This window comes from Ylistrum balloti, unplaced genomic scaffold (assembly GCF_031769215.1).
Source record: "Ylistrum balloti isolate Yb309-2 unplaced genomic scaffold, AGI_CSIRO_Ybal_v1 Utg370312, whole genome shotgun sequence".
NCBI classification, from domain to species: domain Eukaryota; kingdom Metazoa; phylum Mollusca; class Bivalvia; order Pectinida; family Pectinidae; genus Ylistrum; species Ylistrum balloti.
This window is the reverse complement of record NW_026782231.1, coordinates 1,230,657-1,254,119: the sequence shown is the minus strand read 5'-3', so window position 1 is coordinate 1,254,119 and position 23,463 is coordinate 1,230,657. Positions and strand designations below refer to the sequence as shown.

Genomic DNA, 23,463 nt, shown 5'->3' with positions numbered 1-23,463 from the left:
TCACATATTTCCATCACTAAATAAAGGGCTTGAGTTTCGATGTTCATCAATTCCAGACTTCTAATTGTTTATAACCAGTCAAAAAATAATTACACATTTTATTGCCACACATTGAACAGTCTCTTGACTTTGCCTCTCTTACGCCCTCCCCAACCTCTAGAAAACACTTACCCATGTGTCCAAAGTCAACAGAGGATTTCCTAATCTTCCATCAACACAGGTATAATTAATTGGAAAAAAAAGTCAGTATAATTGGTTTGGTAAATACCTCAATCAAAGTAGTGTAAGCTTACTTCAGCAGTAATGTTATTATAGTGATTCTTGTACTAAAATAAGAATGAACTAATTCTTCATGGTGTTAATTGATGCTGGTTATTTATAATAGTGACAAAGTACATTTACAAAGTATAATCCAAACAAGTTTGACTTTTTTGGAATCCTCTAGGATAAATCATGATAATACACTGAAAACACAGGCACGCCCTCGTGATAAAACACAGGCATGTCTTGATGATAGGTTAAGTATGGCACTTCTTACATAGAATTTCACAGGTTTGTACGGAAATGTTCTTTAAATCTAATGTGGTACTTCATTTCTATTATATAGCATACCACACTTATTTCAGATAAATCAGAAAACCGATATGGTGTTTCACCATCTTCTCTATTATCTATTAAAGCATTTTGTTGTCTTTTTCAGACATGTTACAGCGCTTTGCTGTGATCTCCAATAGTGTTCAACTCGGTTTTGAAAGCTGCACTAGCTTTTTAAATCTATTAAAATATTTGAATGTCTTTTTTTTTAAAGAGTTCTCTTGAATGAAAGGGTACGGCCTCTTTAAGTCATGGTTTCCATAACCGTTGGGTTACCCAACAGTAAAGGCACTGCAGGGTCCTGTCCTTTGCTATCCCTAGTAAGATTATACCAGGAACCACCAAATCCCCCCTGAATTTACTATATCATAGTTTCCAGAACCTCTGGCTCCCCACCTGTGAAAGGATGAGGATGTGACCATTGTTTTTGCTCCTGTGGTAACAAGGACGCCTGACTAGACATACCGCACGATGAACTATCATCGTATGAATACGTCATGTTTACATCCAGGTCATCAATTTCCTCGTAGTTGTTGGCATGAGGATAGTTCCCCGCTCTTGTCCACACAGAATTTTGAGGATGTGTCCTCTGATACATACTATAGTTTGCATACACATTATAGTTGTTGTCCTGGGGTGGAGGTGTTCTAGGGTCACACGGTTGTCGTGGAGGAAGTGTCAGGGGGTCCCGAGGAGGCGTGGTGTGGTCGCGATGAGGGGGATAATGACTGTAAGGCATATGGTATTGATGATGTGGAGAGACCTTGTCACCATGGTGATGTGTCGGTCGCTTGGCAACCTGACTGTAGACTACTTTGTCCTCAGGTAGAAACACATCATCATCACTAGATATTGTCACTTCTGATCGGTTACCATTAGTAACAGTTGGTTTGGTTTTTGATCGTCCATTTTGATTGTTGTGAAGAGAGCCATCCATACTTTCGTCGTCAACCATATCACTAAGGGACCCATCCTGTGAAAGGGACATGAAATGTTTATAGGATGGGGGCGGGGCATAGGGGGGTGGGGGCAAAGATCTAGCCGAGTGATTGGATAAGGTAAAGTTGGGTTGTATGTATGTTTTTTGTCCACTGTTATTAAGCAGAAATGGATTCTCATACAACTGAAAGTTCTCACGTAACACTTTCTCACACTGGATGTCTCCTGGTCTTGCATACATCCCGTTACCGAGGAGACCTGGCAAGAGTCCTGCGTTTCCCACTACTTCAAATGCCGAGCCTCTGTGAACAGGGTCTTTTGGTAGTTTATTGTCATCACCACGTTTGATTGGCTGTGGAGGAAGTTGACCTTTATTGACCCCTGACCTGTGCTGTAGTTCGGGTAGGTGGGGAGGTGTTAATGATTTAGACCTATGGACAGGCTGTGGAGGTAGGAAGTAGTTTTTCACTGATGGTCGTGATTTAGGCATCTGTTTAATATTTACATCTTCATCTATTTCGCTTACATCAACAGACTCGCTGCCTACAGATTCAATTTCATTACGTCTGTGATTGGGAAGGGAGTGTGAGGTACCCATAATAATTTTGTTCGGATGGTGATGATTGGTTGGATTTTTAGCCTGCTGTAATGGAGAGCCAATAGAATTTGTTTTAATTTGTTGTGTATTTTGTAGTGTTTTTCCTTTTGGTGAATCTGTCAGCTGTTTCATCATCACACGGTATTGACACTCTTGTTTGTCTGTCAGCCTCTGGTTTGGCTGCGGTGTGTGTGACCTCACAGTTCGTGGCAATGTACTTGTTTGACCATATTTAAGGTGATAGGGTTGTGGAGTTATGGCCCTTCGCTTCAGGTCAATGGGAATGGCGTCGTTCTGTGTTTCGAGTTTGCTTTGGGATTTCAATGTCTCTGTTTCCTCCAAATATCGCATGTGAAGGCTTAGAACAGACATTAATTGCTTAGAGTCTAAATTGTGGAGAGTTACTGCCCTTCTCTCCCTTCTCCTGTGTTCCTTTAACTTCCCTTTACCTTTCTCAGGAAGCTGCTCACTTCCTGGTCCTTTAGCACTGCGAGCATAAATCTCATCAATTGAGTCACATGACTTAGACCTCAGTAAACGATTGGTAGATGGGAAGTCAGATAAAGGAGTCACAGTTTGGTCCAGATTCTTTAGTATCCCTGCAGGCTGGGCATATATTCCATTGTGTTTTTGACTAACAGAATCAGAAAATCCTTTCACTGCAGGATTGATACAATTTGGTGCAGAGCTGATGTTTGATCCTGTTTGAAGTGTCACTTCATCCTCGCTGGTCAAATCAGAACAGGAACTGCCACTGACGGTGAAGATTTCCTCGTACGTTTCCTCCTGTAACACAATTGTCCATATCAATATTTCTGTGTACATTACTTCAGTGTCAGGTTTTTGGTTCAAGATTTTTAGGTGCTAGCTATACAGTAAAAACCTCACTTCAGCTCAAAATATATCTTTTAAAAAACAGATTTCATAATAAATAGATAAAACATGACAAGAGATCAATACAAGCTAGTACAACAAGGGCGATAACAGTTATAACTACCACTTAATATGACAGGGGAGATAACTACCTGGACTGTAATAAATTACCTGTAGTGTTGACAGGGATGTTCTCTCCAGCCTCAAAACCAGAAAAGCGAGGATTTTTGTGGTGACACACAAGATAAAGACGATGGCAAACAGTCCAATTTGTACGTACAGGAAGATAGGCAGGATGTCTTCTACAGAAGTACAGCTGATGGTGCCATCAAACGTGTAGAGACTTGGGTCTGTAATATCAGGACAACTTATGTCGGTACCATTTAGAGCATTGTTACATATTGAATATCAGATTCCATCTGGCAATAACAGATATGAATGAATAAACTGACATACGTAAATCATATACATGTAATATAAATATGCATAGCAGCTCAATATTGAGTCTGAAACAATTACATAACTGGTGTGATCTAATTAAACCATCTTAAAACATCAGTGATTTTTGCTAATGGATTGATAATAATGATTATGTATATCACAATGAGACAAAGGCAATGGCAATCATGGTCAGTATAAATGCCTACTGAATTTAAGAGGAACTGCAAAAAAAAAAAAAAATATCCAGACAAGTTAAAGGTCTAGTGACTGGAAGGTGCCCATTATTTTCAATATTCAATGATCAATATAATTACTGATCCCAATACCACCTAAAATAGAAAATCTAGATATAGTTACATTTGTTTATCCTTTAAAAGGATAATTTCAATTCCGTATGAGATTTAACCACAGATCAGAGAGAATCTCGGGACTTACTAGTCACATGACTGAATCTTAAAATCACTGAATACCATTCAGAAAAGTAAATTGAAGTTTTTGTACTCTGTGACCCCTGTCCTCGATCATCCCACTCCCTGAGGGGGTCTGTCTATCATTAAGTAAAGCTTCTCACTCTCATTTGGTATAAGATCATTGTTGCAAATTTGATAAATATATTCAAAATTGTTAAACCATTAAGATGGATAAAAAGGAAACTTTTACGTACAATACTTGATGAAGGACAAAGCTCGATAAGTATTATTTACCTCAGGTTGTTATGTATTGGATGGGGGAATTTTCGCCTCATTTAAGGGAAGAAAATTGGTGAATTAAGAATAAAATTTTCAGGTGAAATAATGAGAATAACAATACATTGGCTTATATAAAGAATAATTTCAATTGGTACTATTATCAACCCAAAAAATCATTACAAAAAACCCATCTACAAACTCAGATATTTTTGTGATAATATAATGAGAGTTCTCTTACCTGAACTTGACTCTAAGAGAAGAGCATTGCGACGGTAACTACTGGTACAAGCACACACCCTTCTGTTGTTGTCATGGATACAGTCCTGAAGACTTCTGATTGGCTGGAGGATGTGGGTCCCTGTCAGCACAGCTAAAGCTGCACAAAAGGCACCAACTCCAAAACACAACACCACCTCCACAAAGACCTACAACATATTGTTAGTGGTGAAGTAAGGACCAAAACAGACCTACAACATATTGTTAGTGGTGAAGTAAGGACCAAAACAGACCTACACCATATTGTTAGTGGTGAAGTAAGGACCAAAACAGACCTACAACATATTGTTAGTGGTGAAGTAAGGACCAAAACAGACCTACAACATATTGTTAGTGGTGAAATAAGGACCAAAACTGACCTACAACATATTGTTAGTGGTGAAGTAAGGACCAAAACAGACCTACACCATATTGTTAGTGGTGAAGTAAGGACCAAAACAGACCTACAACATCTTGTTAGTGGTGTAGTAAGGACCAAAACAGACCTACAACATATTGTTAGTGGTGAAGTGAGGACCAAAACAGACCTACAACATATTGTTAGTGGTGAAGTAAGGACCAAAACAGACCTACAACATATTGTTAGTGGTGAAGTAAGGACCAAAACAGACCTACAACATATTGTTAGTGGTGAAGTAAGGACCAAAACAGACCTACAACATATTGTTAGTGGTAAAGTAAGCACCAAAACAGACCTACAACATATTGCTAGTGGTGTAGTAAGGACCTAAACAGACCTACAACATATTTTTAGTGGTAAAGTAAGGACCAAAACAGACCTACAACATATTGTTAGTGGTGAAGTAAGGACCAAAACAGACCTACAACATATTGTTAGTGGTGAAGTAACAGGTCAGGACCAAAACAGACCTACAACATATTGTTAGTGGTGAAATAAGGACCAAAAATGACCTACAACATATTGTTAGTGGTAAAGTAAGCACCAAAACAGACCTACAACATATTGTTAGTGGTGAAGTAACAGGTCAGGACCAAAACAGACCTACAACATATTGTTAGTGGTAAAGTAAGCACCAAAACAGACCTACAACATATTGCTAGTGGTGTAGTAAGGACCTAAACAGACCTACAACATATTTTTAGTGGTAAAGTAAGGACCAAAACAGACCTACAACATATTGTTAGTGGTGAAGTAAGGACCAAAACAGACCTACAACATATTGTTAGTGGTGAAGTAAGGACCAAAACAGACCTACAACATATTGTTAGTGGTAAAGTAAGCACCAACACAGACCTACAACATATTGTTAGTGGTGTAGTAAGGACCTAAACAGACCTACAACATATTTTTAGTGGTAAAGTAAGGACCAAAACAGACCTACAACATATTGTTAGTGGTGTAGTAAGGACCAAAACAGACCTACAACATATTGTTAGTTTTGTAGTAAGGACCAAAACAGACCTACAACATATTGTTAGTGGTGTAGTTATCACAAGACAAAGAAGTAAGGAACTTAGATAGGAGAACCAATACTAAGTTTGTTTCAAACAGATGTATATTTTTGGAGTGAGATCTGATAATATTCAACAGAGATCCTTTATATGTGGTAAAAAAATGTGGAAATGAAGGCCTGGGGTAGAAACATGTTGACAGCATTTAGGCCACAGTAAAGATGATAACTTTCGATGTTATGATGTCTGTATTTCCTCATAAGATACTGATGTTTCTTATGACACAACAAAGACGTTATTTTAACTTTGTAAAGTAATCACAATATACCAGGGATAATCCAGGAGGCAGTCATGGGACCCTGAACACTTTAAACTCTGTACTTCCATTATCGTAAATATCACACAGAATGACATGCAAGATTATTGTTGTAAAAGGTATACTTCTCTCAGATTCCAGTAACTTCCCTAATAACACAGTGAATTAATTATATACAATACAGGGAAGCTATTACAACAAAGACATGTTCACCAGACACCAAAACAAAACTTGTTTGGTAACCCTAACAGACTGCGGCAGTAAATAAACACAATATTCTGTTTCATGTTGGTATTATATATTTAGTGAGTGTTGGTCCAGATCACAATTTTTCAAAGTGTTTATGACTTTGTTGGTTGGTTACAGGTTCTGTGTATTGGTGACTTTTTCCATCACAAGATTTGTGTCACTAGTAAAACACATTCTATCAAAGACCAAAAATATCCTGTATGTTACTGTGGGCACTTCTCAAACTGTGGGTAAGTTGTAGGAAAAACAGGAATCCAGGACTCCAATAAATGTATTCCTAAACATGAAGGCTTTGTCTAATATCCTCTGTATTGCCCGACATTACACTCGACTGCTAGCTCTATGACAGAGAGACAATGAAACACCACATACCAAGTTGACATGATGATAATTGTTAACCTACACACCTGTCTGATGGACCACATATACCTGTCCTATATACCTGTATAAAACAGATTTGCTCCGATCACCTGACATTTTCATTACGTCCAGGTATATGATATGTCATCTCCAACTCCTCAACATGAATGTCTTAAAAAAATTCTTACATGTCAAGAACAAAATCCTCGAAATTTATATTGATTTGAATTACACATACACAGCAACTAACACTTCCAGTCTAAAGCTTTGATCTCCAGGGTCTGATATTTCATTAGTTTGAATTAGAACAAGGTCCTTGACACTTACGTCTCAACATACCTCTAGGTCATAAGGTTTGGTTCTGAGATGTTTCCCATGGGAAATACTACACAGGTGGCTTTTTTTATGGATTCGTTTGTTGGATTTTATGTTTAACGTTGGAATAAAATCATATAAAAAAAAGATAAAAGTGATGAGAGAGAAGACAACGATGAGCTCCTTAACTCCTATCCTCAAATTCCTAGAGTTTCGATCACTGATGATCTTGGTGCAGAGACTGTTAGTGATCATAACCTCAGGAACTTCAATGATAATCAAACATTTACTGTAACAGCTGTTATTTTCAATGGATTCTATCTATCAAAATTTTCTAGGATAGCATAACATTTCTAAAAAATAGTAGATATTTGAAAATTGAATCAATAGAGAAACAAAATGTAGTCCACTTCATAATTTTGATAAAATATACAATCCCATTTCTTTCAAGCTTTTGTTAAAATTACAAAAAATTGAACCTTGGAGAAGACTGATTACTTTTTGTTCAAATTCAATGTTAATATTGATATTGCAAACAAAACAGTCAGCTAGTAAAAAAGAATGTTCCTAGTTAAACAGTATTTTTACTTGTTACTGTTTTCTTTAACAAAAATTTCTGATTTCATGAGACTGAGTTTATATAAACGAGTGGCATTTATTGTTGTTTTCCATTTAATAAAACAAAAAATAAAAAAGTTTTTTTTAAACAAAAACCCTAATTAAGAGTGTAATTAAAAAAAAAAATGTTTTTTCTTTCTTTTAACAATAATGACATCAATAAGCCCGCCCGTACAGTATATTCAGTAGCATTTCGACAGTAATTAACTATCTGATATTATTTCATTGTCCTGTGATAAGCCCACCCCCTGAGTTATAGATAATGTAACGTTACTGGGGTTTCATTGAAAGACAAATAAACACTACTCACCAGGGCTATGTGTCGTCTCCAAAACAAGATTACTATCAGCAGTCCATCCACACTGATCTGTAACAGACAAAACTACCTCAATTAGAACTCAACACAACCAGGATCAGGTTCATGAAACAGCCAAACTGATCTGTAACAGACAAAACTACCTCAATTAGAACTCAACACAACCAGGATCAGGTTCATGAAACAGCCAAACTGATCTGTAACAGACAAAACTACCTCAATTAGAACTCAACACAACCAGGATCAGGTTCATGAAACAGCCAAACTGATCTGTAACAGACAAAACTACCTCAATTAGAACTCAACACAACCAGGATCAGGTTCATGAAACAGCCAAACTGATCTGTAACAGACAAAACTACCTCAATTAGAACTCAACACAACCATGATCAGGTTCATGAAACAGCCACACTGATCTGTAACAGACAAAACTACCTCAATTAGAACTCAACACAACCAGGATCAGGTTCATGAAACGGCCAAACTTATCGTGAAGACACATGTATATCATATATATTTATGTTTTAATAAGATTGACTTTCTTTCCTCATCTGTAAAAGTGTTAAGACGTATAGGTGTTTGGGAGAAAACTGAAAAACTTTGCTTATTTCCTACGAGTTATTATCAGTTTTGGAAATCCATTTCTGTTTTGTTACAGCTTCAAGTGTTCATTGAAAATCAGTCAAAATATTTCATTTGTATGGCCTGCAAAATAAGAAAATAAAGAATGAGATCTTCAATAAAATTTGATGTAAAATCTGTACAACATAATGCTCTCAGATCTGTATTTATAAAACACTTTTGAGGTAACCCCCTCACTGTCATAGGTCAGACATGTAAAGAGCTAAATGAAGTATTTAGAATAATTGATAAATTCCTTTACCTGGAGTAGAAACCACCATGTGTCACTATAAACCCCAGGATAATTGTTCACTATTGAATATAGAGGATGTTAAAATCCCATACAGAAAATAGCTGAGAGCCGACACAAAAGGGCAAAAATTTGTGTGTGTCACACAAGTCACATTGAAAATTCAAATCAAACCTATACAGCTTTCTATTGTCATAATCTTAATGTAGTTTTACCTTACTTTCTGCCATTAAATGAAACTTTATAAACTGACATAAGCTGATGAAATGTGTACATGGATATTCATTTTAACAGTAAGGCATTTTTAGATTAGTAAGTTATATAGATAATCTACCACTGGGAAGTACAGGGTGTTACGTTTGGTAATTATGTATAAATATTTTAATCCAGACAAGGCATATTATTTACCTGTCCCAAACAGACCCCAGAAAACTTCCTTGATAGAACTGTTCTCATCGCTGAATATGCATATATTTCAGTAATTCAATATTCACTGATATTTATGTACAGCTGTCACACCTCTGTCCTACAGATGTCTATTTTCTTTCAGCAGTGTGTGTCGAACTACTTCTGTTAACTGTATATATGTATCTGGTAAAAAACGCATTCTGTCTGATGAAAAGGAGTTTTTTTGATGAGGCTGTATGGGTGAATGAAGACCCTCAACCCCAACTGTCCGTAACATTGGATGTACCAACCAACCATGGGGTTTCAGAATCTTAGCCATATGTCTGAAACCAAATCTGATCAGCTGTGTTAACACCATACTGTCTACTACAGGATCCTTATACAGTATTCAGGGCACAGTCTTATATACCTTTTACTGCCTATCTGGGGAATTCTGTCTCCCTGACAGATATATACTGTATGTCTTATATCAGTGTCCTAAGTAAAGAACATTTTGTACCTATTTATATGAAATTCCTTTATATTTTACAACACAGACATTAGAGGAAGTGAAAGAAAATCGTAAAACTTCTACTGATGACTATACAATGGTGGGTAATATACAGGATCTCATACCTTTACTGGTGGTTTTTTTTTACCTTCTAAAGTATAGTTAAAGGGATAAACAACAAACAAAAAAAACATATTTGTAAAACATAATTTTAAAATCTATCAAGTCATGAAACGTTTTTAATGAACTCCCGAGCTTTACACCGATTCCTTATCAGCTGCAAAGCTTTATTTCATATCTTAAATACTCATCCTATATGAACTAGGAATTTTTTTTAATAATGTTTCGAGAATTTCTTCTTTTTACATAACAAAAACACCATTAAATTTGAGCGTAGGACGAAAACAGTCTAGTTCTGGCTACAAAACAGTGTGATAAAAGCCTCTGTGGATAAAAGGTGAAGAATACGAACACTCCAAATAGAAAGAAATCCCAGTCTTTAAATTCTCCTTTACATAAATGCGTTTCAGTGAAATAATGACCAAATCGTGTACACAACAGGTTTGTGAACTCTTGTCCTTCCAGTATAAATAAGTCTAGTGGTGATCAAGTTTAAATGGTCCCCCATTATAACTGTAACAATCAGTTCACACCTACAAACTTTAAACATTCACCCACACTTCACTCAGACCAGATGTCCAAAATGTGACCGCTGATTGGTCAGTCATCAATCAGTTCTGGACGCTGGTTAGTCAGTGCAACATTAACATCCACAGGTAGCAATTAGTTTTCTCTATGTGACCTCTGACCTTCCTACCCTGTCCTATAACCTCTGACCTGGTACCCAGCTCTCTGTCCTATAACCTCTGATCTGGTACCCAGCTCTCTGTCCTAAAACCTCTGACCTGGTACCCAGCTCTCTGTCCTATAACCTCCGACCTGATACCCAGCTCTCTGTCCTATAACCTCTGACCTGGTACCCAGCTCTCTGTCCTTTAACCTCTGACCTGGTATCCAGCTCTCTGTCCTGATGTAATGATGGTGTTGACTCTGTTTATCATCAATAGATACTAACAAAACTTGTTACTGTAATATTATAGTACAAAGTATGAAGGAATTTGATTCTAACCAGCCAAACGTAAACTGTTATATTTGTATAAAGCCAAGGCGCAGGTCAGTCTGGCTTGTATATAAAGTAATGAATTTGATCTCTCTCACTCAGCTGAAAGATTAAGCTACCGAGGTTGAGTAATAGATTATCATGCTGGAGACCTTGATTCTTGTCACTTGGCAGTGATGTTATACTTGAATTCCACTACCCCACTACCCCAAGGTTCGGACATTATACCATTTATCTCGCAGTAAGTCCTCGGGTCAAAGTGTTAGCTCTGATTCAATAGAGAGTTTGATTATCATATACAAGAAAATGAAAAATCCTTTTAAACATTTATAAATTTGTGGGTGGGCTTATCATTATAAAACTACAGTAATAGACAGGTAGTCAGAAGGGTTGTGATTGGAGTTAATTTTTTCTAAATATGTTTATGTAACAACCAATATTGTATGTATTTTCCGATAAGCCCATGACTTGTATAAACCAATACATGTTTAGTAAAGTCCATTTATCAAAAAAAGAATGTGACCTCTATTTCACATGTAAGATTGTATACAATCACCCATGTTTTCTGTCCTACATTGTTATCTATAGTGATAAATCTACCATTACTCAGAGAATTCCTGGATATACAGTGTGATTTGTAGTTAAGTGTTGTCATCAAAATTGTTTTTGTATATAAAACTATATAAATAGTCCTTGAAATCACTTGGTGACTTTTTCTCTTGGAGCGATATTTATCATGTTCCAGTATTTTTCATTATGGGACTCAACGTTTTTCAAAAGAACTTGAAAAAATAAATTGCAGATTGATCACTATAAAAACTAAATGAAACCGACCATACAGTATTGTGTTGGTTGTGTGCTTGAACAAAACATGTTTTACCCTAGTTGCTCTGGGTGGCATGAGACATACCTCCTGCATGTTGTTCATTGATGAAGCCACCGACTAGAACAAGGAGACCCCAATACAAAGTAACCCTGACTGTCCATGTGATAACACACCAAACAAACAATATTGTATCTAATATGAATTTTATGTTTCTATGTTTTAGTAATTAATTGTTTAATGTTTAATTAATCAGAACTATATAAGTACACTGTGTAATTAGTTGGTGACTTTTTCTCTTGGAGTGATATTCATCATGTTCCTGTATGTTCTCTCCAAACAACGACCCGACCGATCATATTCGTAACAAATAACAAATCTTCTGAACTACATCAGGTCTCTAATCTATCAAAGCATATCTCTATTATAATACATATCTCTGATTTAGGGACATTAGTACGTCATCACTGTTCATTCTCTACACCTTATCACTTCACACCTGTCCATAGTCCCAATTTATATAAATGTAGTATAATTCTATATAATATGTGTCCCTATTAGTAAAATGGCAATGACATCTATATCTGGACCAATCTTTATTACATTAGTTCGGCCCCCTGACTGACAAACCCTGATACCATTATTATTGTTGTACTCCTCATGACTTTCTACCTTTGTGTAGCTGACCATGACCATGATCAGTCAACCACAAAAAAGTACATATAAGTATGAGAAAACGAAGGTTTTAAAGGTAAGTGACCTCCACAACACTAGAGTGACCTGACCCGGAATAAGGTTTGTTCTCTCTCTGTAGAAGTAGTCTTTATTGTCAGGTAAAATGTTTATAAAAGTGCAAATCCATCACATCTCACCAGAAAAGCTTACATGTTTTTTGTAATGAAGGACTTGTATTGGTGCTTAATTAAATGGCTTGCTGGGTTCATCGCCATGTGACAAGCCATGGTCATTTTAACTGGAGTTTCCCTGTAGCAGCTGGTGGCTATCTCACTGAACAACATACAGAAGGCCAGTCATATGTCATCCAGGGTTACTTATATATATTGCCTGAGGACACAACCAAGACAGAATAGATAGGTCAGCTTCTCAGCTTTCAATCAAAGTACTGAAAGTCCCGTAAAATATATTGTTTAAAATTTATTAATAGTTCAACCACACTGTGCTTCTTTTTTGAAATATAAAGTTATCGTATTGTTATTAAAAAATAACTGATTTTGGATGCTTTTAAAATTGTGATTTGAAAAATCGTGGCATTATTTACGCAGAAAATTGCCGCTAGATGGCTCTAACTCTTTTCGATATTTCTGTCAATGAGAAGGCCAGGATCGGTAAATTTGGTCTGAAAGGCCGTCGCAATAGGCTACGCGTACTGAGTACGTTTAGCCTAAAAACTACAATCCACCAGTAGTAGTATAACACTGTTGAACTACACACCTCAGATTTACCTGTGGTTACATAGGCCACCACTAGACCGACGGAGCTATCATGCTCCCATACATTATCAACTCTGTAAAAGGTTGCTTTCTTCACTGATCTACATGTTCTTTGTTCTATCAAAAGCTTCAACAATATATTTATTTCATGTGGAAACTTTTCTCACCAGAACTTTAAACAAAACCCCATTTTATCTTTTTAATGTAAGCAAACAGGATACTCTTTCATTACATCTGTACTTTAAAGCTTACTGTGAGAGATTAGTATAATTTGTATTTTCGTCATTACTGTATTTAGCATAACAATAACTCAGGAATTTGTTGTATGATTCATTGAACTTCAAAATTTTGAACATGATTTTAACTTGCTTCGTTATATAATTAACCACCAGACAGATTTATACTTTCAACATATTCCAGCTTGGGAATGAAACAAGTGATGGGAAATCAATTTAATTTATCTATAATCAGTTAAAATTGGGTAGGTTTTCAGTGTAAACAATAATATATAATAACCGGACGACAATGTGTTCCTGATTAACACTGTTAGAAAGTAAATACATCATACAGTGGATTGATATCTGTATTTTTGTAACGTTAACCTAAATTATCTCCCTTACCTAGAATTAACTTAAGAATCAAATTTATTAGCAATAGACATCTTTATCATTATTCATAATATGACTTTTTTTTGCTTTTGTTAAAACACATAGTACCGATGATGAACATTACACTGTTCATCAATCAGTTAAGGTTTAATGTTAAGGTTTAATGTTAAGGTTTAATGACTTAGTTAATTAGTCAATTTTATCTGATCATTGTTACATCACTAGAGTTATGGATGAGACAATCTGTATTGTGTTTCTTTAATGATATCTGTACACTGATAACTACATTGTTGCTATCAATGTATACCTATAACAGATATATTGATTGGACCATCCTGTATTGTCTAGATGACCTCTTGTGGCAAATATATATATGTGTCTGAGAGAAAGAAACTTGAAAACTAAAATGTCTTTTTAATAATGGTGACTGTATCAGGAGAGTTTTAATGTAATCCCTCATTAATCAGAATCATTCTGGCTCAGTGAAATGTTTTAACAGACCAAAACAAAAAGCTTCTTCAAATATCTTATTTTCAATATAATTCAAATAAAATCGAGGACAGAAAAAAAAATCCTGAATTTAAAACAAGCGTGATTATTCCAGTTCACATTTTAATATTGCTTTTAAGGTAGAATTAGTGAATGTTAAGTAAGTATGACATCCTTGCCCAGGGTTCACCCGTAGTACACAGATATCAAAACTTCACATCAGAGATAAGTGTTCCCCATCAAATATGTGAGGCAAGGAAATCTCTGAAGCATGGATCAGAGGTCCTGAACGTCTTTCTGTATTGTTATCCACACGTGTGGAAAAAGAGAAATTATATTTCAATTGTTAAGTAACTGGCCATAAAGCTCTACACCATGATGTGGATATTTCCATTTTATTACATATATCTGGAGTTGTGATGAAAATAATCAGCGACGCTGTAATTGTTCTGTGATAAAATCAGAAATTTTGATACCAATCCTGATAGGCATTAGATAAATTCATTTTAAAATACAAAAACTGTCACTTTAACTCTGTAATCATTTAAATAAATTTACATTTAAACCCAAAATCTTCTCCACAACCTTGTGATCAGGAAAAGTATTCTTGTCGCTATAGTAAAAGAACAAACACAATTAAGTTCTTATTGCCCCTTTCTGTGTTACGTCTTGTGTATACATAAGTCTTAAAAAAAGTTTAATGTATTTGTTTAAATAAGCAGTCAAATTGGGCTAAACTTTTCTGTTTTGTTTTTTTATCAATAGTTTTCATACATAGATTAAATTCATATTTAACCTGTGTTGAGTTCAGGCAGGCTAACATAAACTCAAAGTGTGGAGGGTCAAGGCGTATCACAAGACTTGGAAAAGGAAACAGCATTTGTTACTGGTTACGTTTTGTTTAATGGATAATTATGTAAGGTACAGAATGGATGAAGTTTCCCTCGCATGTTTCCTCCATACTCCTCGTAATTCAATCGTCAGACAGTTGTAAAAAAAAACCTATTATCATTCAAAATAACAAGTTAGGTTATAAAGGGTATCAACTGCTGTTTTGACATGTATGTTGTACAACTGTAAGGCTTCATCAAACCCAATGATACTGCTTTCATAAAGTCCTGATTCCTTAACAGGGTAAACTGCCATCCAACTGAGAAACAACAGCGAGTATATGATAGGATGTAATTGGTGCCCTGCACAATGATCCCGAATTAATTTTTGTTTTTCAAATTAAATTTATTTCATAACAATTGCAAAACAAGTTTTTCCAACCTATATCAATCACTATTACTGGGCTGGATGGAGACATGTACCCAGGGAAACTCATCCTCAATTAACTTAAATGACTAACATAGTTTGGCATTAAAAAAAATACTGTGCGTTCCGTGGACATTAAATTGACTATTTCAGTTCCTTCCACTGACATTGAATTGACTATTTCAGTGCCTTCCACTGACATTAAATTGACTATTTCAGTGCCTTCCGCGGACATTAAATTGACTATTTCAGTGCCTTCCACTGACATTAAATTGACTATTTCAGTGCCTTCCGCGGACATTAAATTGACTATTTCAGTGCCTTTCACAGACATTAAATTGACTATTTCAGTGCCTTCCGCAGACATTAAATTGACTATTTCAGTGCCTTCCACGGACATTAAATTGACTATTTAAGTGCCTTCCACGGACATTAAATTGACTATTTCAGTGCCTTCCACTGACATTAAATTGACTATTTCAGTGCCTTCCGCGGACATTAAATTGACTATTTCAGTGCCTTCCACGGACATTACATTGACAATTTCAGTGCCTTTCACGGACATTAAATTGACTATTTCAGTGCCTTCCATGGACATTAAATTGACTATTTCAGTGCCTTCCACTGACATTAAATTGACTATTTCAATGCTTTCCACGGACATTAAATTGATTATTTCAGTGCCTTCCACGGACATTAAATTGACTATTTCAGTGCTTTCCAGGGACATTAAATGACTTGTGCCAATTCTGTATAGAACCACATACTGATACATACTACAGTACGTTAGTCACAGACCTATAAAAACACCTGTTGTAGTGGAGCTGATGAACCATCACATCCCGTCAACAGTAAGTATACAGTAAAAGGACAAAATCACTGAAGGACAGGTTTAGAAATCTTAAGTACTGTAATTGATTACAGACTTCAATTTCTTAAAGTGGTGTGTATATAAATCTTTTATCCTCCTCCCCAAGTTAGCATCACAAAGAATTCTCAGCTTTTGAAACACATAAAAATATGACTACAGATACTGTAAAAGAATACATTTTGATGGGGCTCAAATTTTGTGGCTTTTCAAAAGAACACAATTTATTTGATTTCCATTTTGGAGGATAAACTTTAATAAAAACATCCAATAATAAAAACCATGTGAATTTTGAACTGTTTACCATTTCAGGTCCTACCTACAGGTTACCAGCCTCCTTTCACATTATTCATTAGTCAAGATCAATGAGGTTGACGTGATTTGGCAAACTGGAGTCCTAAAGTAACTATATTATATAGAATGTTGTAAAATGTGTCTGTGTATTACACACAGACTTATCTGTAGCCCTCAACACAGGATCTGTGTACAATAAATATTTTCTTTTTGAAGAATTTCGAGGCAATCTGCCCCTCTATCACGACATGCCTTAAACAAATAAAATGTTACAAACTACCTTTCAGAAAAAATAGCGTAAACCGTCCCCAAAATCCTAGAAAATGTGACCGTTTTCTTGTCCATGTTGTTGTTATTACTTCATTGATCACACATCTATATACTAGTGATACGAATCAGACAAACGTTTGTTAGAAACCTGTATTAATATTGAACCATACTGACGATAAAACTGTCAAAACTCTTACATAGATATATAGACTTAACAAAAACTTTTACTCTCCAGGAAGTTGACATAAAAGGACATCATTCTGTGATTTCCAGCTAAAGATCTAACAATTGTCTCCTGTGAGAGTTAGATTATAAAAACTCTTCAAGGTTACGGCTGGGAACAGAAAGTTACAAAATAAATCAGTGTGTAAGTTCCTGATCTAGATTTCACACCAACTTCTACCCTTAAAACTGCCATTCAATATTCTGAATCTATTCACGACATGTTTTTCATCTTACTGCTGACAAAGTCCCTGATCTGACATTTTCTAACTTGTTGTAATATCTAGTAGATCCCAAACCCTCTGTAAATGTGAATTATCAATCTCTTACTACTGTTACATCAGTATTTTTTATCTTTCCTTGTTTTTTAAACAGGGATCTGTGCCAATTTAATGAAAGAGAAATAAAAAAAAGGGCATCCCCGACACTCCACACACAAACATAAAAAGTAAAGACACAAGCAATATTGGGTATTTTAAGACATTAATCAACCTTTAAAGTCGATAAAATATCAACCTTTAAAGAGTAAACTATCTATAGCCTAACCAACAAAGTCTGGTAATCTCCCTACCACAGCTGCCCTCCTCCCCCTCCCCACTCGGCTGCCCTCCTCCCCTCCCCACTCGGCTGCCCTCCTCCCCCTCCCCACTCGGCTGCCCTCCTACCCCTCGCCACACGCTGCCCTCTTCCTCCTTCCCACTCAGCTGCCCTCCTTCCCCTCCCCACTCCGCTGCCCTCCTCCCCTCCCCACTCCGCTGCCCTCCTCCCCCTCCCCACTCGACAGGTCCCCCTAGGCTCTCCAGTACATCTGACATATTTCCCACGCTTCTACTATATACCAGAGTAAGTTTGGGTGATATTTTGGAAAATGTCAAAACACACCATTTTATGTAGATATCAGAGTTCGCTGTCGATCATGCTTAGTCAACGCAGCGAAAACCTAAACACATCATTTCCTCTATAATTAATACTAGACTTAAAATGTAAATGTCACTTTGTAGAAAATAGCAATCTTCTGATAGTCTTCATACACAATGATGTTGTTGGTATACTGGACAATAAGTGGAGGTCCAGTTTTGTATCAAGTTGACAGTGCTTGTCACGATGGTGTAGTGTTGTAGCTGTAACAACCACCAGTCTATGTGTAGGAGTAGAGGACCCTAGGGCATGTGTTCCTCCCAGTAGGGGTAAACACTAGGGCTGTGACAAGTTTCAACAGCTTTATGGAATTACAAAACTTTGAAAGTATTTCTTACTTTAACACAAAACACAAATATGCACATTCTGTGTGTGCATGTTCAGAAATGAGAATATATTTATGCAAATAATCTCATTTCAAAACATGGTATACTATCTAAAATCATTTTGAAAACAAAATAGATTGACACATGTTTATCCACTTTATCAGCTATCAACAAGTGAATACTCTCCCTAAAGGTAAATAACTTCATTTTTTTGTGGTATCTTAATTTTGTTTTGAAATTTTGATGATTTTGACAATAAGATGGTAATAATAATTATTTCTTCAGAAAATCAAACTTCTTAGAATGTTGTAAAGCTGACAAAACTTTGTAGTATAAATAAAGTTGTGTAATTACTAGCTATACACAGTAGAATCATTGTCCACAAATATCAAACATATTAAATATTTTGAAATTATGTGATAAACACAACAGGATGCAGTAGTTTTAGTGTAATGTTAGATTACATCATGTAGTTCATATCAGGGTTGGACAAAAATGTCTCAGAAAATTTGGTCAATCCCTGCTTTCTACTAAAAATTCCTTATGACAAATTTTATGTCACACTTGCCAATTTTTTTGCAATATTTTTGGAATGTGCATATTGTAAATGTCAAACATCATAAATTCTAAAAGCATGTCTGTCATTTCTTGATGTTCTATTACAGTTATAGATAAAGACTTTGTCTGAAGCTGCTTGTCTCTTGGACTTGGTAAACTTTGTCTGAAGCTGCTTGTTCTCTTGGACTTGGTAAACTTTCAAAATTTTGAAGATAAACTAGAAATCATTATGATAAAATTCCTGTTTAAAGTTTTGGCTCAGAATTAGAAGTCTTCAACATGGCAACTACATTCTGTAGTTGTCTGATCTCTTCAAATTTTCCATTGAAAAGACAGTGTGAATTATTGAGGAGGAAAATTATACTGAAATTATTTCACCAGCAAAATTACAGCAATCAGAGGTTCTTTAAAAAGTAAAAAAAATCTCGACAATGAAATACTGAAAACCAAATTACGTATTTTATTCAGGTCCCCAAAAGTGAACTTTAGACACAGGGCAACATTCCACCTCTGGTGGACAGCTGTTCTATTTGGACAGATAGCCATCTCTACAATGTGTTTATTCTGCCTGAAGAAACTCAATATTCAATTGGAGGCATTGTGAAGGCCACGAAGCAAGAGAATCGGTGTGTCATTGTCACGGTAAAATTCGGGAGTTACCTGACGATCTGGCGAGACAAGATTGATATCGTTCTCGTTAACAGGTAACTTCACAGATTTAGGTGCGTGTGTTCAGGTGAATGATAATTGCTGACATGGCAAGAGATCACATTTTTTTAGAGGCAAAAAAGTGTGTTGAGCTACATACAACATGAAGGCCTGTACACAGATACATGGATTCCATCATAAAATGTGATTGAATATATACAGCTACTGTTAAAATTTTGAAGTTTATATATTCATATATAGGGATCAGCGTTATGGGTAAAGCCCTTGCAAAAAACATGCAAACTATTGATTTGGGGAGTTTTCCTGATTTTTCATCATTACTGAAAGCTATATGGTGAAGAATGAAGATTTTTGTAATTCAGAATGTATGATAATGGTATATCAATAACACTTAAAACATTCAATCTTTTGTTTTTTTTTCGCATTCTCCTATCAAGTGATTTCAATAACATTACTAGTAATGATGATCAGCTGGACACCTTTCATAAGTCAATCATGACTTGGTTAATTATTACAACAACCCTAGAAATTCATTGCCAGAACGATGCATCCATAACAATACTCTAATAGTTCAAAAAAACATAGATCACCGTATCTTGTGTGACCTTGATCAAGGTCAAATAAATCAACACTCAATAACTCAAAGATCACTTTCTATCAATTGATAGTCACTTGACCTTGATCAAAGATCATACACTTCGGTACGACTTTCATCAGAGGTCAAATCAGCCACTCTTAGAACTACATGTAGTCCAGTAACACATTCACCAAAACAGTGAGATGTTATTGCACATTAATTCTTAATTTCCACGACCTTCAGCTAACACCTCGCTAACGATAATGATCAAATCATTTGAAATTATTTCCATAAAAAGTAAAAACTTTCACCACAAGCAACTACATAATCAAAACTTACAGGATAATATGACCTCCAAGAAAGGTCATTTCATATCCAAATGACCTTGAACTCCACGTATTGGTATTAGTCACATACATTTCGTTGGTGTTTTTTGTCAAGTGTACTTGTTGTACACAATATCATGTAAAAACTTAATAGTGAAAGTCGACTATGTACTTACCACTAGACCAGTTATATAGTTCGGCAGAATCTCAGTCAAGTCTGAGGAGGAGGTTATATTCCCTATGAGGAAATGGACAGCAATAGTTACAAGTCCCAAGATGGCTATGATCATCCCAAGTGCCATGAATATCCAAAGCCTTCGAAACACTGGTGCATTCATCATGACTTTTTTATGACCTCGTTCACGTCTTTCGTGTGACATTGTGTCGTAGTAGACAAATAGACTTTTAAATTGTGTTAATTAAACGCCTATTACAACATCAAATCAATTGGTTATCAGCTGTTCATGTGATGCTCCTCTGTTTTCAATAAAGTGTTGAATTTCAAGGTAACTAAGACGGTGTTGTTTAATTGAAAACTCCTCATGTTCATTTGCCAGTAAGTAATCATTCGAGGGTGAATGTTAACATTTTTCATAATTTAATGAAACATCGTCGCTGTTGCATATCGTCTCTTTAAAGTTCCACGTGTATACACGTTAAGAATGATGCCGAGACGACCCCTCGAGCGGCCAAGCGTGCCTGTCAACACACAGGAGTAGAAATGAATGGGAGACAAAAAGTTTCATCCACAGTTGTAAATATAAGAAAAAGAACGTCATACATCACCAACTGTTCACATATTCACGGAATGCCACAACGAAAAAAAATACGAGTTCCAAACCACGAATATTCCCGGTGACACCACGAGAAACTTCTGTTGTCGCAGTCCCTCTTTCACAACACTGACTGCAGCGAGTGCCATCCCTCGAACTAGGGGATAAAAACCCAGTCGTCTGCTGTTTGTATGACAAAGGGGTCGAGGCTTTTATCGGCATCAGTCATGCGGTTCATTCCTATGCACATTAGGTTATCACAGTCATCCAGGCAAAACTTTTCCCATTTCACTTTTAAGTTTTTAACCAGCACGAGTTCGGCACATTTCTCGCGTCAGTCGGCACGCGGGGTTACGCGCGGTTTGTTGTCTCGTGTTTACAGTGTCAAATCTCGTCATTACATCTCGAGATTTTGATAAATTAACGGGAATGCCACAGGGACCACTTTGTCAAAAGCTGAGAAAACTAGAAGGCATTTATAGAGAGCTAATGTAATTCGTAAGTAGTGCGATAAAAACAAACAACAGCGGCATTTGATTCTTGAACAGTCTAATATCACAACATTTAAGTTGAAAGTTGTGAACATTGTGAACCCCTGGGCCCCTCCCGAATGTTTAAGTTTCCTGATGAAATCGGCAGATAAGGGACAGCGGTACTGCATGTTATACTCCGTATGGCACTGACATGATCACGTGACACTCCGACCATGCAAGCTATGTGGACCATGACAAGTATCGCAGACTCAGTAATTACAGAAACATGTTAATCTCTTAGGGGAATTATAATTAGTCAAATTACCATATCTCTCACGATTCGCAAGTAGTTTCCGTGCGACCAAATGAAAAATTCATAGAGGTAACTGTTATGTCGGAATTAAGGTGTTGCAGAGACAAAAAAATATTGGACAAAGAATGATGAACGGAGAACAAAGAACGTTGTTTTAAAGACCTAAAATATTTGGACGTATGCACATATTTTTTTCTATAATTAGAACAACATCACACGCCAATTAGTGTAATCCGACTTATCCTGACTTGTATCAGTTTTATTTAATATATAACATGAAATAGGCACTGCTTAAAAGGGAACGCAAGTTGGTCAACAAGATGCACATTTTGAACTGCCTGATCCATGTTTGCACTGAAGCGCGGATTTAAAATGTGTTTGGTATTTCGAAAGATTTTAACAAAACATCAGTATATGTATGTGTGCGTCATCATCATCATCATCATCATCATCATCATCATCATCATCATCATCATCATCATCATCATCATCATCATGTCTTCTTCTTCTCCAAGAAAACAATGGATCGTCATGACCAGGCGGTGGTTTTGGTAACACAGTTGTAACACAGTTGTCTTTCACCTAGCCGTCCGGAGTTCGATTCCTTGAAGGGATACGGACTTCCTCCCATAGTTAGACCCCCCCCCCCCCCCCCCCCCGCATGTTAACAACAATAATAATAATGTTTCCAAATAAACGAGCCATACACATACAAGGATACAACATGAAGACGAAGAAGAAAACAAAAGACGACAAGATAACACAAAGCTTGACGTATTCCCGCACCTTGCTGTTTAAAAGAAACAACCCCCCCCCCCCACACACACACACACATACACACACAAACAACCCCCCCACACACACACACACACCCACCCACACACACACACACACACACACACACCACCACCACCACCACCACCACACACACACTGGTATATATATATATATATATGTATGTCAATATTACATCAAGTTGAATAACTATTTTTTATTTTTTAAATATTCCATACAAAGTATTGAAATTGAGAACTTCTACTAGAGTACTAGCTTGATGTCTGTTCAAAGTTTTGAGTACTGGGTAATTACCTTGAAATTTGTGATAAGGGTTATCTATTTCCATGGTAACAGAAAATGTGTGTATAAAGTCTTTAACAACATATATAGACTTTAAAAATTGAAATAAAAAATCTTCAAAATAAATGTACATGAGTTTCCCTTTCAGAGTAAGAGAGATTGCAGAGATGACCAACTTTCATGCTTTAAACTGTAAGAAATGAGTTTGTAGTCAAAATATGGCTAAAGACAATACAGTTGTATTCGGATTTGTAAAGGTGGTTATATGTTTAACCAGTTTTCATT

The 23,463-nt window shown here is 36.2% G+C and overlaps 1 protein-coding gene across 1 annotated transcript; it reads right to left on the bottom strand.

The window, feature by feature from the left end:
- Positions 1–955: 955 nt before the first annotated feature.
- On the bottom strand, positions 956–20,922 carry LOC132553265 (uncharacterized). The gene is made up of 5 exons (XM_060217497.1): positions 20,719–20,922; positions 7,992–8,048; positions 4,373–4,559; positions 3,176–3,354; positions 956–2,917 (listed from the first exon to the last, which is right to left on the bottom strand). The coding sequence occupies exons 1-5, from the start codon at positions 20,920–20,922 to the stop codon at positions 956–958; spliced, it is 2,589 nt and encodes an 862-aa protein (XP_060073480.1).
- Between the last annotated feature and the right edge of the window lie 2,541 nt (positions 20,923–23,463).